We start from the raw sequence: 18,759 nt of genomic DNA on the forward strand, positions 1-18,759 counted from the left end.
CCTTGTTCGAAATTATATTATAAGGCCTATTCCTGTATTAACTGAAATCAATAGCAACATTGCCACAGATGTCAGTAGGAGATCATTATATTTTTAATATTTAAGACGTTATCCTGGCTCCTCACAATGAATTAGATAAACCTACAATGACCAAGTTCTAAAGCATTGTGGAATGCTTTAATATTTGAGCACAAATTGAGTTACTGTGGTCTGGATTTCCAGTATTTACGTCTTTGGACAACCAGAAAATGTAAATGTTTTCATCTGAGTAATAACAATTTGAAACATCCAAAGTAAATATTTAAACTAATGCTTGAAACTAATCTGTATAAAAACAAACAAGCCCCTGTTCCCATGGCTTACCAATTTAACCACAAGCAGGACAATTGGTTTATAGATGGCAAGACTTCATAGTAGTCAGAAATCCACGGTGCTGATTTCTTACCTTGTTGTATCATCTACAGCAGAAATGAAGGGAAAGCATATCTACCAATTAATTATCTTCGACTCATCTTAAATGTACATGCCTCCTTCAATGGCTTTGTGTTTCACCCATCAGCCGCTAGGTACTTTTTGGCTGTAAAAGAAGGTGTTAGAACAAGATTCCCCCCTTTTCCCCTTTCTTTGATAGTTAGCAAATCAAGCTGTAATTTTTGCAGATACAGTTCATATTAAAATCAGTTTTCTGAAAAATGAACAGGGGAATGAGGCAGGAACCAAGGTTTCAGGTCTTTCCTGTAGCAACTTCAACTTTAGTAGTGGCAGATAGAAAACAATGTATTATTCTAAATTAAGTTGTATTGCATTAAGCTTCTTGCAATTAATTACGAAAGAACTACAAGGTTCAGATTGCTAAAACACAATATCCCTTAGAATTTATGGAGAATCTTTACTGGAATATTGCACTGAGTCATTTTACAGTTCAAACCCAAACCTGTTGGGTGACCTAGAGCATATTTACTGCCAAGTGTGATGTAAAGATTTGTATCAAAAACACAGTCAATCTTTCCTTCTCATAAGGAAACACAGAACATGGTCTTCCTGTAATGAGACAGTAAAATGGATACCAACCCCATGGGCAGGGTAGAAACAGAAATGGTAAAGAAATAGGGAAGAACATTTTTGAAGTGGAGGGTAAAATGCATAGAGGGCAGAGAAGTGGGGCAAAAAAATGAAGTAAAAATGCCAGAAAGTGCTTTCTTCTGTTGAATGAGATTGGAGCAGAAGAGGGAAATGAGAAGGAAATTAAAATCTGGATATTACAGCTGATTCAGAGCTTTTGTACTAAGTATCTGTATCTTTCAATTCTGGTTGAAGCTCTCTGAATGATTTTACTACAGAATAACTTAATATGAGTAAGTTGAGGAAGTAGAAGAATACACCGCATTCATAATACAATCCTTATGAATAGGGATAAGTTGATTTAGGTCAACATTCTTTCTAATTTATTACCCTAAATTTCTAAGCTTGTAGTCCATCGGAATTGGCTATGAGCATTTAGGAACATAACCTGAATTTATGTAGTTCAAGTTATTCTGCAATATAGAATTTGCATATCTTTCTTTCCTAGGCACCTTTTGGAAATCCCACTAGGAAGAAAAGATAGGAAACAAGAAACTGTGCATTTAAAAATGTTAAGATTTCATACTATTCAAATTTCGGCATACCACATCAGCACAACAAAATTTTGTGTTTCAATAATGCACTAAAAATAATTTCACGTAGATACTATACCACTGGTAGAGTGTTAAAATAGGAACTTTCACGATGTGTTGCTAATCTTTTTTGTCTTGCCCAAAATACAGGTTTATGAGGCTTTGTCTTAGCGATTTTTAGCACTTATAATTTTAATAAACTCTCTCTTCCAGTAACATAGGCTGTCTTTGTAGCTTTCACTTGCTCAAGGAATCAGGAAATTATTTCCGGCTCAATCATTGGATACTACTACTCATGCCTTCCCAACTATCCTCTTTAGCACCTGCCAGTTATTGTAGCTACAACTTGTTTATTATATTGTGGGTGTAAAGTCCCAATTTGTTTGTTGTGTGGCAACGGTATCTATAGCAGTCACCCACAATTATATTATGGTCTGTACCTAGAGCTTATTGCTCAGGAACTCGTTAAGTGTAAACTATTCCTTGCTTGTCAAACTATAAAAAGCCAAATTGTAAGAAAAATATTACATTGCATGGTCTTGACCACTGGAACTAAATTCCAGAAGTTCAGCATGTTAAAAGGAAAATCAGAGGAGACAATGTCTTCCCTAACCTAATCAAGACTGATAATTTATTTAAAGATTACTCTGCGTTATAGGCTTATTTTTTTCATAGTCTCATTCTGTTAAAACTTATCTGGAAACAGGTGTGCAAAAGCTTGTGTTCATCTATAGTCTGAAATGTAAGACTTTGGAAAAATCTGGGTTCTTTTCAGGAGAAATTTTCTGGTTAAAAACCACTGCAGGTAATCTAGAGAAGCAAGTGTTGAACTAAAAGATTGCTCTGTGTTGTGGTAGTCACAAGATAGGGAGAGGTGGGGAGAAAAAACCCAAAAACTTCCAGTGGTGCACATAGTAAGTGGAATTCTTGCCTGACAGAGGATGAGCCCTGAACTTGATATTCCTCTCATGCACAAAAGAAAGGATGTTCTTAGGGTCTGAAAGACAGTATTTGAACACGTTCACAAAATGCAGGTCTGCTCTCATAAAGTGGTGTAATTTTAAAGGTCTTCACAACTTTGTCATGCTTTGTCAAATATGAAAACTCAATTTTTTGTGAAATAGTAATACAGATATAATTACAGTAATACTATGATATGGATAACTAGGGGCAGGAGTTCTCTATATGCATGTTTCCTTTTTCTGTGAGCCCTTATACTTCTCTGCAGTTAGCCAAATGTCCATAGTTATTGGGGTAACTGCATATTAGTTTGAGAGTCAAGGTTGATAAACCATCGGTCAGTTGGAATAAGCTAATGATTAGTGATTGGGCCTGCAATTTATCCAATAGTTAGCGTTTCTGATGAATCTGTATGAGTAAGCTAGTAAGTTAGAGCTCTTAAGTAACATCTAACAGGATCACAGAGATCCTTTGGTAACTGTTTTCCAGCTTTTTTTAAAGCAAAGTAACAATTAACAATTTGATAATAATGTAAATTTAATGCTACGTAGTGTGAAGTTCAATCTATAGAGTTCTATCTGATTTCTTTTTTTCAGTGATAACCACTTCGTTTTACATTTGCAACTAAGAGAAACCCTGTGGACTTTTCTCTCTCTTCATTTCTATTTGCAGAAATGAGAGATTTTTCTATATCAGAAACTGTGAGCTTTAAGTAGCCAACTCATAGAAAATTTTTAGAACCGAATTGGAAAATTCTTATTTTGCTAAAAAGAACCTGTCTCCTTGCTGAAAAACTTCTAATCAGACAAATGTAAGGAAATACCATCTTTTTAAAACCCTTATCTTGCAAGTATTTGTCATTCAAAACTGTCTATTTCCTTCCTGATTAATAAGCAAAACTGCCGCTTGAGCGGGTACTTTTCAAAGCTGTAGCTCTCTTGTGACTTCTGTGATACAGCACTTAAGTGTCACTCTCGCTATTGAGAAAGCCCAGCAGAAAAAGAAAATTCCATCCTGTAGGATGAATGTAGCTAGTTGATTTCAATTAAAAAAAAAAAAAAAAAAGGGTGGGTGGAGTCGTTGTCTTACTTTAGCATATAAATTGACCCTTTCGGCTGGAATCCTATTTCACTTGTCTTAGAAAGATGACACCTAGCACCCTTCCCTTCACCGGCTCATTTAAACCAAAGAGATCTGTCATTTTGTCCCATCTTACTGCAGCAGTGTCGTCTCTTCTATAGCACAAATGTTCTGCTTTTGGAATAGATTATCTTGGAGAGAAAGGCAAGTGAAGTGTGCCAGCAACTACAAAACCCCTTTAGCACCTCATCTGGTGGAAACTTCTGGGAAACTAGCTTAGAGGCTGCAGTTTAAGTAGTTAGTATATCAGGCCAGCTTTTCCTATGGAGCATTAATAAAATGCTCTTTACTATATTTATAATGAAATTGCATTGGAAGAAGGCCCTCCATTCTTTTCTTATAAAAGGAAAGTACACAGAGAACTATCTTGAAGAGGAAATACAAAGTAGTCATGTGGGTTTTTTTCAGGAGTGAGGTTTTGTATCTTCTAATTTTATAACAACATTCTGGGCTTGTGCTATATAGACCTCCAATCTGCTATAAGAAAGCTAGAAGGAGATGAGCCAGCCTTTCTAGATAGATTTCTACTGATGAAAACAGTAACTGGATTAGTGGAAACTTCCTGCTATTCATAGTTCTACTTTTCAAGGTCATTTATAAGGTTAAAGTGAGCCAAACAATCATATTGACAAACTTTTTTTTTTCTCTAGAATCAGTACTGTGGCTTTTGATGTTCAGTATTCTGCATGTAAACTTTTGATAAAAGTCTGCTGGAAGAAAGAAAAACTTCAGTCTTAGATTCTTAAATATGAACAGCTTAACTCCACATCTAATAATTTGCCTGACCATCTATTGCAGAGCTATTGGAAGCTGTATATATTTATAGATTTATAAATCAATTTAACTATTCAGATATTCATAAGCATGTGCCCTGCCAATAGCCGGGCAAAAGCTCCTGCAAGTCTATGTTCATGAACGGTGGACAATACTTGGCACTGTGCTATTAATAAACCAAAAAGAAGGGCAAGAGAAACCTGTTACTGTGTTGATATCCAGAACCATTATTAACAAACAAAAATCACAAAGCAGTAAATAATCAGTGAAGAAGGTTGCTGCAAAACATGTCCTGGGCAATGAGTGATCAGGTGGCATCCCACAATGCAGCTGAACCAAACAGTCGTGAGCTTAACATCTTTTGATTGTTGTTAAGTTCTACAATATTTCCCTGCTAAAATATAAAACAGAAATGATCCTACCAAGAAACGGAGTGAACAAGAGGTGGGTTTGTTGTTAAACATAAAGAATGTAAATGCTTAAAAATTGATATTGCAGCTTGTTCTTATAAGACTACCCCAAAAAAAAAGTTTGTTCTGTCATGTTGTTGTAACTTCTGTTCTGAAGAATTCCAGATAAGGTGCAAATTTCCTGGTTCTAGAAATGGCTGAAGGGAGGAATAGAATATGAAAAAACACAAGGCTCTTTGGGAACAACTGCAGGGCACTGATGTTGCAAAATACTAGCACCAGGGGTATTCATAGGACTTTAGGGATATTTTTCCAGTTATTTTTTCAGATTAAATTCTAGGTAATTGGTCATATCTCTGAGTCAATTTCAGTTTGGGGGTTTTTTACACACACACACACACACACACACACCCTTACAGCAACAGTAAACTGAAGCTGATTCTCCTGATTTTAGTCAGTGATAAGATATGGGTATAACACCCTTACAGTATATAGCCCTGAATTTCTCAGGGTGGTTAATTTAACCGTTCATAGGTAGCATTGGCAGTACTGTTCCTTGTGACGCATCATTGTAGTGTTACAGTTAGTGTTATAGCTATGACGCCAGTGCAGTAGCAGTACAGTAGCAGTGCACCTGCTACTGTAAGCACACCTACTTGTGTACGATGACTCTGGAGTTTAGCACAGCACGTCCATAATGATGCATGTGACCACACACCCTCGAGGGAAAAATTAGATATTCAAAGCACCTACAGTGAGTGTGTACTTAACTGATATCTTCATGCTATGCCTCAAAGGCCTGAGAAAATAGTGAAAATAGCATGAAAGGCATCCTTAAAGATTTTCTGACTATATTGGAACAATTAAATTTCATATGAGTCACATAGGTAGCAAAGACATCTTTCATCTTGCAGGGGAAGGATGCCCTGAACTTCACCTGTGTGTACACGCAACATTTTCTAGATTGTGGCTAGTGTCTGTCTAGAAAGGAGTAATTTGGAAGTGTGAGACCTGGCATTCTGCATGCACAGCAGGTGTGTGTTCCCTGGCAGCTCTTTGAACGTACCCAAACATAGTACGATCACAAGGTGCTGGGCCTAGTACAGCAGCAGGAGGCCGTTCTCTCTCAGCTGATGCTTAGCAATCATAGTTTTTCTTCACTGCCACCCCCAGGTATGTCTGCTGGCAAAGAAATAAGCCTGAGAGCCTGTGCAGAGAAAATATACTTAGTTGTCTTCTTAGTGAGAGAAATAGATGGAAAATGGAAAGTAAATGACAATGTTGCAAAGAAAATGATATCACATATGTAATTAGCTTGTAAATCCTTTAACCGAAGGTCTAACTATATTTGGTATGTACAGTCAGCTCTTACTGACGAATTATTTCTAAACAAAGAAAATGTCAGTGTAGATGTTAATGTTCCGGGTCGGGGGGGGGGGGGGGGGGTGGGGGGGTGGGGGGGACACGACACCAGCTGTCTTGGACTTCTGAGAAAAAGGCTTTTATCAAAACTTTTGGCTCAGTTTGGGTGTGGAATTTTTTTTTTTTTTTTTTTTTTTTGACACTACTAACACTGGGAAACTTGATGGCAGTTCCAAAGTGCTGTAATAAAAATTGCAGTGATTCCTTGCATTTTATTGAATATCATGTAACATTTATAATGATAACTTAAATATTTATCCTCTCTAGTACGGGAAACCCATAAAGAACTTCAGTTTTTGCTGTTTAGCTTGATTTGTTTGTTCCAGTCCTGCTGGAAAACAGAGATTAGCTCTGTTGTATGATCTTCTTGTATGATCTGTTGTATAATCTGCCTAAAACCAGCAGGGCTTCATACAGGCAAGTTCAGGCTTGTGGTTGTATTGTAACTTACTTTCTTTGCACCTGGCTTGTCTAAGGACTACAAGTCACTGGTTTAACACCATTGCAGCTGAAGTACGAAAAGCTATTGTATATAAGGCTTTCAAGGCCCTATGAAAGATCAGTCTCTGACAAATATACCTTAATATATTGTGGGTTTGTATGTTTGGGTAAAAAAAATAAATGCCTGCAGCAGTCTTCGTATATATTCGTAATGGAGTAACAGGTGGAAAAACAAGTTTGCCATTTTTCATGTATTATTTATGTGGCATATGCTTTTCCTTTCCTTTTTTAACATTAAATTTAGTTACTACGCTTACCAATCATCTGAAACAAGATGAATATTTCATTTTAATTAACATCTGTTCAATGATATAGTAGATCGAAAAAATTCTAATCTCTGAATTTTTTTGACTCACATCAAAACATCTTGGGACAGAAAAGGGAATGAGATTAGCAGACTGAACGTTGCTAAAACTGTAATAAAGTCACATTCCTCTTTAAAATACAATGTAAGCTAATATTTTTGTTCTGCTTAAAATTGTAAAATAAGAGCATCACGTATAAGCAAAATAAGAGCATCTTAAGTATTCACTCTTCTAAAGTCTTATGTGGGAATAGCTAATTTATGAAGAGTTCATTGCCCACTTTATAGCATGTAGTACATGGTATGAATTTTGTAGTACTTTTTAAAATCACTTGTGTCAAGCTGAAAGAATTTGGCATTAATTTTAGTCTAGTAAAGTATATTTAAAAAGCAAGTTGATCGTTGGGTTTAACTGAATATGGCTTTTTTAGTCATAGACTTTGAGGTATAAAGAGCTGAGGAGTTCTTTGTATCTTTTAATACTTAAATGTTCCAAAGCTTTAAAGAAAAGTCATAATTTCAATTCAAGTAATTCTAATTCTGTCTGATGTATTGGGAAAGTACTTCATTATGCAGTCTTACACTATTTTCTTTCACATGATCATCAACAAAGTTTTAGGGCAAAGAAAAGATCACTACATAATTTTGATCCTGAACTACAAAAGAAAATGCTATCATAAATGAGAGGTGCTAGGCCACTACAGTAGAAGTGAACTGTGCAATATCCCTTCACTGTTTGTCTAATTATGAAATGGGAGAAGGGTTTTTGAATAGCAGGATTCTTCGATTATATTCCTCACACTGAGAGCAACGTGTAATCTAACGACAGGGGAAGTGTTAAAGAGAGTATTGTCAAGCGTGTGTTCTAGCAAATTTTATTCCAAATAATATACAGCTAAGCTGCTGAGAATTGGTGGTTAGGCTTTTTGTTTTTCCCTTTAGAGATATAAATTCATTTTGGGTAAAATCTCAGCAATCATCTTATAACTGGTCCTGAATGCATTTTTCCAGCCAGTTCCACAACATAAGCCTGTGACTAGAAGACGGAGGTCCTTGAGGAGGTGGTGGCCAGGGCTGAGCTGTCCCCACCAGTGCAATTTATCCAGTCAGCTGTATGCTCCTGCCTGGGTCCAAGAAGCTTGCTAGGAGAGAGGATGACCAAGAGAAAACAGCAGTGGCAGCCTGCTACTAGCTACCTTTATTTTCTATTTTTTCCCCTGATGTATTTGGCTCTGGTGCAGAGGGAACAGGCCGTCAGTGAGATACAAATAGATAGAAAGCAGTCTCTGCTGATAAAAACAGCTATGGACTCCTGGTAAAGTATGTTGGCTATGATGTAGCTGGAAAGAAATTATGTGACTGGATAAAAACAGAGGCCATAGTACTTTGTTTTACTCCTCCTGCCACCCGCCCGCCCCCCCCCTTTGATTTTTAAGCAGATGAAGCTTTGACTGTGGTCAAACATACAAAAAACTCTGTGCATGGGCTAGAGTATATTTTTTTCACCAGGGAGCCATATGAGGAACACAGGCAGTGAAGCCCTATGAGAAAGAGAAAGGAGAGCACTATGAGCTCATCACCACCTAACACTATAGGTGCCCAATTCACAAAATTAGCAACAGTCTTGTACAATCCTATTTATTACCTATTTATCCTACTTAGACTTAGGCATCTCCCAGGGTCTTACGAACTTTGGAAGACTGTTTATCTCTTCTGTACCAATGAGACTGTAAAATATCTAAAATGACTTTAAATATTTAGAGTAATGGAACCTGTGAAAAAATAGTGATAAAACTGAGCTATGGAAAAATTGAAACTTTTTAACTCTGAGCATGAAATCAGTTTCAGATAATTACTTGAAATATTGTGAGCTAACTTTAGATGAGAAATGATGCTTTGAAAGCAACTTCATATAAAATGCTTACATAGTTAAAGGGGAGCTGAAAGCATGAGACTGTATGTTAAATGAATAATTGCTGCATCTTATTTTGTGTGGGAGCCTAATGTAAACAACTTTGACAACTCATGCTGTTAACAGGACTACATTTTTATATCTTTATATATCTTTAACTGTATAGTACTTTAAATTTTATTTACATGTCCAATAATATCATAATGTTTAGTTTCATTCCTCATGGTTCATAATCAATATCACTTTGGGATTTTATTTTACTGGATTCGTACCTGAATACACAGATTTCAGCCATTGTGTCGTGGAGGGTTTTTGTTGGTTTGTTGTTTTTTTTTTTTTCCCATTTCCTTTAATCTGTGTTTAATCTGTTTTAAATTAATTAACTTATTTGCTTGTTATATCGCAGAAACATACCTGTTGTTCACAGCCTTAGTGAGAACTCTGCGTATTTAAAAATAAAAATTGATCTGAGAATGCCATTTAGAATGTGAAGTTCTCTTTGCTTCTATTTTTGTTTTGTTTACATATTTTATTTATTTATTTGCTGTTCTATCAAAACATAACTATTTGGAGGTGCTGCTTCAGGGCACTACATCTAGTATGTATAGTGGACTTTAGATACTTTATTATACTCTGAAATCTCTTCCCCTTTTCTCTGTTGTAGGTTTTATTCTTTTTTTTTTTTTTTTATTCTTCACCTTCTGCAGTCACCTTCACAAAATGGCATTGAATGGTCATGTGTCAATGACATTTTATAAAATGAACTACAGAGATTTACTCCTTGCTTCCTATTTCATGTTCGTTCATGCAGTAAGGAAAGGCAGACTTGACCTAGTCCTATTGATTTATGTGCATATTAGTATTAATTCTACAGATTGTGGGTTTTTTTTAAAGCTTTCTGGACAAATTGTATTAGAAGCAAAGTACAGTTAGAGCTTGGGAAGTTTTACATTACTTTGTCCTTCCTTATGATTTTATTCTTTCACATTAAATTCCATTAAGGCTTTTTGCCTCTTTAAAGCATCTGTTGGATAATTACATCCTTCTGCAATAAATCCTTCCTATGACAGAATGATAAATTTTACACTTTTGAGGCTTAACAGATGTTTTGTTCAATCATATTTACTTGTTATACTGTATTCCTTTGAAACTTTCTGTTTTACTACCTTTCAGGGGCTGCTGGCTTCAAAGGACTTTGTTTCTAACTTTCCCTTGTCATAAATGCCTTTCTTCTGGGCAAAGGGTAACTTGGAAGAAAGAGAGCATCTTGACAGAAATGGCATCTAATAATACACTTGAACTATATTGTCTCCATGTGTAGCTTTGACTCAGCCTTTCATTCTCTTGTTTAATGTAAACAATTATGTGGTTTCATCTCTAAGACATGAAGTTACTAGACCTGCCCTGAATGCAAAATAGGACAACAGGAGATAAATGAGTGATATTAAGCACTTTGTCCATTCCCAGACATCTAAGAAAGTCTCTCTAAGAGACTTGAAATTTTTCAAGAGCGACCACCTCTAAATAAAACAAAATTGAAGTATATTTCAAGTAAGGTGATGCAATTAATACTTTTATTGATTCTATTATGGCTATTTAGTATTTTAAAAGGTTAAGTGATTTTGTTGGTAGCTGTTAATATTTGTTTCTATGACAGAACTCTATTGATTGAGTTCCATTTTTGTTTCTAACTTGAATTAATGCTTCTAGTCTTCTATTCATAAGAACAGTCAACATAAGCTAAAAAGATAAATAACCAGTATAATCACCCAGTGCAAACAGTGAGGTTGAAGTCTAACTGCTGCAGAAGTTCTGTATTCTGGCCTTCCAATGAGTATTTCTGTTAGAAATTGCTTTCCTTGTTTTTCATCTACTGTGAAGACAGTCTTTTAAGGATGTCTTCTTGCTCATGGAATGCTGTGTATGGAGAAATAACTGTTACACATTTTGGGTTAGTGACTTTTTTTTTCTTTTTTTTGGTAACAAACCCAACAGCATTAATGGAATTCTAGTCTGTCTTATTTTCTAAACAGAAAATATAGATACAACCAACAGCCTTGGTTAAGCCTAAAAATATTCCACAAATTCCTGAAGTTTCAGCTTAAAAAATCTTTCTACCTGTGCATTGAACCTATTTGAAACTAAAATAAATTTACCATGGAACTTGGCATTACCGTTCATGGTCATATTTCAGATTATAGCTGTATTCCACAGCATAGTTTCAAGAACCATACATGAGAAATGTTTGTTTTATTTTTAAGTTATTTAAGGTATTTGAGATGTTCCCCCAAAATCCCTATCTGAAAGAGATTGTATCTTCTCTTCCCAGTAGTGCACTTATAAGGTAATAGCAAAAGAACAGAACAAGTATCTATAAACATTTACAACTACGTTTTTGTTTTCTAAAACAAATGTGGGAATATTTAATGTACCTCTAGTCTTTTAGTCAGAAAGGTTTCACATCCAGGGTGTGGGGGAATGGAAAGCAGAAAAAAGTATCTTTGAAAGGCAAATATTTTAATAGTTATGTTTATCATCAAGACCAGTGGTTTTGGTTTATTAATTGCATAATATGATGCCTAAAACTGGTTCAAGTTTACAGTATGCCTGCCACAAATTGGACTGAAGTGGTCTGTTATCATGCACTCTAGTCAAGTCATTATGTTTGATAGGTTTGGGGTTTGCCAATAAATGATGACAAGGTTAATATTTGGTTATTGTGTATTATGAGCTCTCATATATAAAGCTTGACCATAAGCAGCTTCAATACATAGCAAAATATTTTTTGTTGATGTGAGAAATACATGTTTGTCTTCACCTTAAGTAGTTTTCTGTACCTTTTTACAAGATGAATAATTACTGAATGTTAGAGCCTGGCCTTAGGTTATGCTGTTATTAATCCAGAGTAACCCATTGTCTTTAGAGCTATTCTATAATTCACCATTGTAATTAAAATCAAAATATTATATTGAAGTTGTTCAATTTCTGTTACACTTGGACACTGTTACATGTAGGCTAGGGGTTGTTTTGCCTTTCCTGAATTAGTCTTCTACAAAAACATGTCTCCTTGTATAAACCTTATCTGGTAGGGCCATCAAAATGTGGCTAACCTGTTATCTTAAACTGGCAATAAAAAAACATGGTACATGTTCACTGTAGAAATGTTCTCTCTATTTGAAGTGCAGAATCTGACCTGTAATTTAAACTATAATTTAAATCTTCATAGGTCAGAGTGTGCTTACTATGGGTTCTTTTCAAGATGTTGATTCAAAACATGACAGAGGAAATTAATGGGTGAGCCAGTACATACAGTGCCTGTGGATTACTGGTGGCAGGAAGGGGAGTCCAGCATAAAATGGCTTTTGCCTGATGCACAGCATACAGGGAGTCTTTGGTTGAGAGAAAAAGAAAATGCAATCAGAAGTACAGTCACTGATACCTAAAAATACTATTTAAAAGTGTTCTAGAACACTCTAAAATAAACTTGTAAAATAATCCAGCACAAACCATTTAGAAGGAAGTGTAGTTTTTAAAGTTCTCTTCATTTCAGGATATGTTTTGGCCGTATTCTTTGTAATAAAGATGAAAAAAACTGTTTCTAACCAAGCATTCAAAGCCGAAAGACTTAAAGGCTGCAGTCAGTTCAAGTGCTGTGTGAGACAAAAATAACAACCTCCGAGCGTCAGGTTTTCCATTCTTGACGCACCAGGTGAATGGGTTGTTTTACTGAGCGTTTACACTGTGGTGGCAGGGCAGGCCAGAGGAAGGGAGTGTGAAAGAGCGATGCAAGAGCTGAGTCAATACCCGACGTTGTTGGATGTCTGTCAGTACGTGGAGCGCTAGGCTTGGCCGTGGTTAGCATTGCCAAGTATTAGCTAAGCGTGCTGCTTTGGCAGCAGATTCTCAGAACGTACTTTTTACAAAGAGGGAGAATAAGTTAATGTTAAAAAGAACAAAAATCTCTAAGGGCATTCTTTTGAGGGCCATTTCAATGCTCACCCTGAACTTCTTTAACTTCTCTTGGCTTATTTAAAACCAAACAAACTTTGTAATTTTATTTGTATTTCTTGATTATTTTTTTCCTGATTTAACACTGTTTTCCTTTTTAAGTTGCAGACAAGTGTTTACAAAACTCTCCTAATTTTAAAATCCCATTACAGTCTAAAATGTATCTTTTCAGTTGAGTTTGGTGAAACAGAAACACTGTAGACTGAAGTGCATTCACTTCTACAGCCTTAAAATAACAAGGTGGCTTACTCATGTCGGTTACTTCAAGTGTTTATGTAACTACATTGTATTTACTTTTCTCTTGCATATGAGCAACTAATTACTATAGCACCTCTCCCTTCTCATAGTATTTTTATTTCTGTAGTCACCAGCAACTTTAAAGACGAACAAAAAAAGCATAGCACTCTGTAGGCTGTACAGAAGGACTCAGAAAAACAATATATATATATATATTTTTAAAAAAAAAAAAAAAAAACAAAAACAAACCACCACCCCTCTGTCTCTCCCATCTACCATCCTGAGTGCAAATTCCTTTTTCTTGCTAATCAAGGGGTTGACTGTTCTCATTGTATTCTGATTCCTTCTTCCAAGTCTCCTGCAGCCTGTTGTGCAGAGACATAGCGGTGGGGACTGGGGCATGAAGAGGGATCCCTGAAAAGTCAGGAGACACGTATGTCTTTCTTCCTGAACTGCCTCATGTTTCCCCGTAAACAACAACACAGACCCACATTTTACATTATTTAAAGATCTACTGTGTCATACTGCTTCACAGGACAGGAGATATGGTTCTCATTTCAAAGAAACTAAAATTTTGAGATGTCTTAAAACTTGAGAATGACATATTAGAAGGGAGAAAGACGATAATACATACCCAGGCACTATGGGAATGCATCTGTGTTATATGGGAAGGTTACCTGTACTATGGGGAGACAGGTTTTGATGGCTAGGGAGATGCTGAGAAAGGAGAAGATGAGAAGGATCTCACGAAAAGTTCTGTCATTCATTTTATTTAGCCAATTTTTTTAATTATCTGCACCTTTTGAGAGCTTTTGTGTGCACCTGAAGGATCTGAAGCATTATAGGATGGTAAGTCTTTGCTGACTAACTCAGGAGGGGTTCTCAAAGAATACAGATGGTAGAAAACAAGATTTGTAAAGCAGCGTGTTGAACAGTTAATGCATCCTTTTTTTTCCTTTGAAAAAAGGAAACAGAATCGCGTAAGATAATAAATAGGAGGGGACATAGAGAGCAGTCCCATGCAGTGACTCTGCCAGTGATATGTAATCAGAATTACAGAATTATTGTGCAGCTTTGTAAAGCCTGCCTATACATTAGGACAGCACTACTGCAGGTTTAATACTACAAGCACCTGCATGGCAAATACTTCACGGTGGGCTAACTGCAAGGTTGATGGAGGAATAGATAGATCACTGGAGGAGGCATGCTGGTGAACCAGCTGTGGAACTGAACCTGCTGTTCTTGCTACGGAAATGGAATGACAGTAAAACACATCTCTAGTCAAGACTTTCAGATGCAACACAGTTTGGGAATCTGATCGTGGCCCCGGCACTTTCAGTTTTTTGTAAAGGCTCCTGGTTGAGACCTGGTAACTGTCTACAGGTCTAATTTGGGTGAAGTCAAACTGGGCACTTCAGGACACTTCCAGCTACTCTCCTCAGCAGTATTTTGCAATCTCCCAGACAAGACTGGCACACACTCAGTGCGTCAGTGCCAGCACAAAGAAGGGAGTGGGGATGATGTGGCCATCTGTATCCAGAGCAGGACGATGTGGCTGTCTGCATATGGGGCAGGACCGCAGCAGGCAGAGTTTACATTGGTTTGCACATAGAACCACACCCAAAGGATTTAGGTGTTTTTCTTCTATAACCTTCTAAAGCAAAATGAAACAGTCCAGCTTTTAACTGCTTGCAGTTAAGAGTAAGCTGTGTAACTTTGTGCTGGAAGACAGCAGAGCATAACAGGCATACTTAGGATCTGTTGAGAGGATGCTGAGAAATCTGCTGCTTCTTGGCTGTTAGTTAATGCCGTACAGTCAGGCTGTAATTGCTGATAAAACAGCGTGGGAAATTAATCAGCATATGGATCAGATCTGGTTTAGCAGGTGTGCTGTGAATGAATGTGAAAGGTTACTTTGTTAATTCTGAAAGTGCAGTTAGTTAATAAACATTAAAGTTTAATTTTCAGACTTAAAAATGGATAGTAGCTATTTGGATAGTAACAACTATCTCTAGTTCTTGTGTGCTGTTCTCTGACTTGGCAAGAAAAGAGGCTGTTACTAAATCAATATGAGCTGTTCTGGAGAGAAGGAAGTATTTATTTTGTCTGGCACTCCATGTCCGTTTTGCATAATAATGCATGATTAATTATTCTTCTGTCATTTATGAGCTTCTTGGTTTGTCTGTGGCCAGATCTAGTTATTTATTTAAACTGTTGTGATGAGTAACAGCAAGAAATTTCCTGTCGCTCTTAAATATATTCTGGTTAATAAATGTATTAGTTAAATATATTTTATTACTGCTCTTTGTTAACTAACTTCAGAACTCTATGAAAGAAACAAATAGGGTTGTATGTTTGTCAACAGGCCAAGTTCTCGTAGAAATTTCAAGAACACACAAGAAACTTAATGACAGTCTAGAGGAGAGTGTAAGTTAAACAATTTCTTTTTCTAATTTATTTTCCTTTTGAAATTATAAATTACCTTTGCCAATTTTTAATAACCCTTCATTCATTTGCTTTTAAAGTTCAAAAAATTTCATAAAGAAATTATATCAGAACTGGAGAAGAAAACAGACCTGGATGTAAAATACATGAACGTAAGTACATTCAATTCTAAAAGTCGTATTTTATTTATCTATTGCTAGCCAAAGAATTTTTCAGAAATTGTTCCCTATCAGTTAATTAATCAATACGTTAGAATTGAGCTTTAGATACATAAACATGGCCAAAATTTTCATGCTTATTTTGAGTTAAAAAGGGAACCAATGTATGACTTAATGGCATTTTTAAACTAAAGTTGAGAAAGGCAGTTGCCTAACTCATTTGATGTGTATTAGCGATACCTCATAGATTATAGTAATGCTTTTTAGTCACTTACCCAGGTACATTGCTGAGCGCATTATGAGATGTTTTAAATGCTTTCATTGCAGGCAACTTTAAAGAGGTACCAAACTGAACACAGAAGCAAATTAGATTCTTTAGAGAAGTCTCAGGCCGAGCTGAAAAAAATCAGAAGGAAAAGCCAAGGAGCACGAAATGTAATGAAATATGAGCATAAAGAAATGGAGGTCAGTGTACTGTCTCTTAAGTTATTTGTTTCTTTCTTTGTATGAGACCTGGTCAACAGAAAATGTTAAGCTATTACAGGTCATATCTGAGTCTGTTTTAAAACTTGACTTCTGAAGCTTACCACAATTTTTGTATATGCAGTGGTATTAGTTAATACACATAACTCCTCTGTAAGTTGTTTGGCAACAGTTAAACTCTACAATTTCAAAGAACATGAATTTTTGGTTCCTCAAAGTTGGTTTATATTAAAGGCACTCCTAGAGTATGTATTCCAGTTGAAATTAAGCTCTGGACTGCGCTGCTGTACGTATTCAGAGACTTCTGCTTCAGTTTCTAGGTTTCATCCCATGACCACTACTTGATTTTTTTTTTTTTTTTTAAGTACCTCTGTAACTACACCTTGATGCAGGGGTTTACAGAGGGAGTCAGCTATGCTATGCAAATTCAGTAGTAATTTGCTATAAATTAATTTCCCCAAGTAGGCGAATGCCAACTTCTGTTATCACTTATTACCTTTCCTACTGATCTTAAAACAGCATTGCCATCTTGAGGCGAAATAAGAAATGGCAAGGCAATGAAGAGAAACAGTAAGTCATATTCTGGTTGTCATGTATCTCTCGGAAAATACTTGCCATTGATATTTTTATTTGCACAATACTTTTATTTTGTGCTAGCTTATATGTTTTTTTCCTCCACATTTTTCTATTTTAATTTTCTTTTCAGAGAAAGCTTTGTTTATAACACAGTACAGTGAACATAAATAGTACTAGTTCCTATTTCTTATTACCTATCTTTTAACCTGCATTCATAACAGTTCCTTTTTTTAAGGTATTGGACTGAGAATTCAAGGGTTAGCATTTAATTACAGTTTAGCCATGAATCCTCATAACCTCAGACAAATATAGTTTAGTCTTTTTAGTAACTCATTTTCCCCCTCTGAAATGAAGTAGAGATTCATCATAGCCTTGTGTGAGTCAATGGAACTGCTGTGGAGCAGATGAAGGTAATTAGTCTAATCAGAACACCTGTGGCCTTAAAATTGCTCAGCACAGTTGCTGCTTTGATGTCATATTCTTATTTACTGCAGCACTTTATTTAGAGGCTAAAAGACTGTTTCTCGTTTTGCTTCACTTCCCTCTGCTTCCTCACCCCCTAAATAGATTATTGATTGCCTGTGATAAGAATATACATTTACCTGATGAGATTGGCGAAGTTAGGTGTGTGCATGAAAAGAGAAAGGCTTGGAAGTAGAGCCACCCTACCCTGCCTCACCCTTCCAAAAACTTTTTCTAAGGCTTTTGGAGTTTGCTTCAGTAATTGGATGTAGTATCAAATAAAACTCAGATACTGTATGTGATTTGGTTTTTTTCTTTAGTATTTAGAAACCGTGAGCTCTCGACAGAGTGATATTCAGAGATTTATTGCAGAAGGCTGCAGAGAAGCTCTCCTTGAAGAAAAAAGAAGATTCTGCTTTCTGGTTGACAAGCACTGCAGCTTTACCCAGCACATACACTTCTATCACATTCAGGTCAGTGGCATGAGTGTAAACAGAAATTAAATGCCTGAAATCTAATCATATAGGAGATCTTAAGTATCTCCTGCAGTATGTGTAGATCATCTGCCATAAATAGCTAAGGAACACTGTAGTGCCCAGCAAGTGTTGTAATCAGTCCGTAGAAAATGTTTACAATGCAACATTGTCTTAAATGTATTGTAGCAACAATAAAGGGTTACTCTGACTTTTTAAAAACCATATATTAAGAAAAAAATGTATGGACTGATCAGGTATTTCCAGTATCTGACCCTGAAAAAGACAGGCTCTTTCTACAACGTATAATTTGTTTCAAAGAGGTATTACATACAAAAATCTTTGAAAAGACTTCCATTTCGCTGGTGTTAGCATTTTAGTATAATGAAAATTAACAAGTAGGTGTGTGCAATTTTATGAAAAAGCATGTCTTTGACAAGTACCTTTTAAACTTGGATGCAGTGTGCAGACTTCCTAAAATCCAAGCTGCCTGGGTGGCAGGAAATCTGTAGTGATGCCACCAAAGTGCCTGAAAAAGTCAGAATGATGATAGACGAAATAAGGACACCTGGCTCTACTCCAGTATCAGGAACTCCACACCCTTCACCAATGATAGAGAGAAATACCACGGTATGTTGTTCTTTGGTGGTTAAAGGTTCTCTCTCTTAAATGGGAGTGGCTTTACTAGCTTCTTTTGTACCTAAGCATTTGGGATCAAGTCTATAATGTACTTCAGTTGGAATATAGTGGGGTTGGGTATGAAAGCGAAGTCGTTGAGCTGAAGCTGTGCTACTGGAAGAATACACAGTATGGTAAGCAGAAACACATATCCAAACAAG

General features: G+C 36.2%; 1 protein-coding gene and 1 long non-coding RNA gene across 2 annotated transcripts in view; one reads left to right on the forward strand and one right to left on the reverse strand.

The window, feature by feature from the left end:
• Positions 1–18,759, forward strand: part of BAIAP2L1 (BAR/IMD domain containing adaptor protein 2 like 1) — a 43,991-nt gene that overhangs the window by 15,793 nt on the left and 9,439 nt on the right. The window contains exons 4-8 of the mRNA XM_075515190.1: positions 15,689–15,750; positions 15,849–15,920; positions 16,254–16,391; positions 17,768–17,920; positions 18,383–18,550. Coding sequence (XP_075371305.1) covers positions 15,689–15,750; positions 15,849–15,920; positions 16,254–16,391; positions 17,768–17,920; positions 18,383–18,550 — 593 coding nt within the window. The remainder of the gene's footprint in view (positions 1–15,688; positions 15,751–15,848; positions 15,921–16,253; positions 16,392–17,767; positions 17,921–18,382; positions 18,551–18,759) is intronic.
• LOC142416089 (uncharacterized) lies at positions 14,039–18,448 on the reverse strand. The gene is made up of 3 exons (XR_012777626.1): positions 18,364–18,448; positions 16,202–16,322; positions 14,039–15,213 (listed from the first exon to the last, which is right to left on the reverse strand). It is a non-coding gene; the product is annotated as an uncharacterized LOC142416089 (long non-coding RNA).

Source organism: Mycteria americana, chromosome 12, assembly GCF_035582795.1.
Source record: "Mycteria americana isolate JAX WOST 10 ecotype Jacksonville Zoo and Gardens chromosome 12, USCA_MyAme_1.0, whole genome shotgun sequence".
Taxonomy (NCBI): Eukaryota; Metazoa; Chordata; class Aves; order Ciconiiformes; family Ciconiidae; genus Mycteria; species Mycteria americana.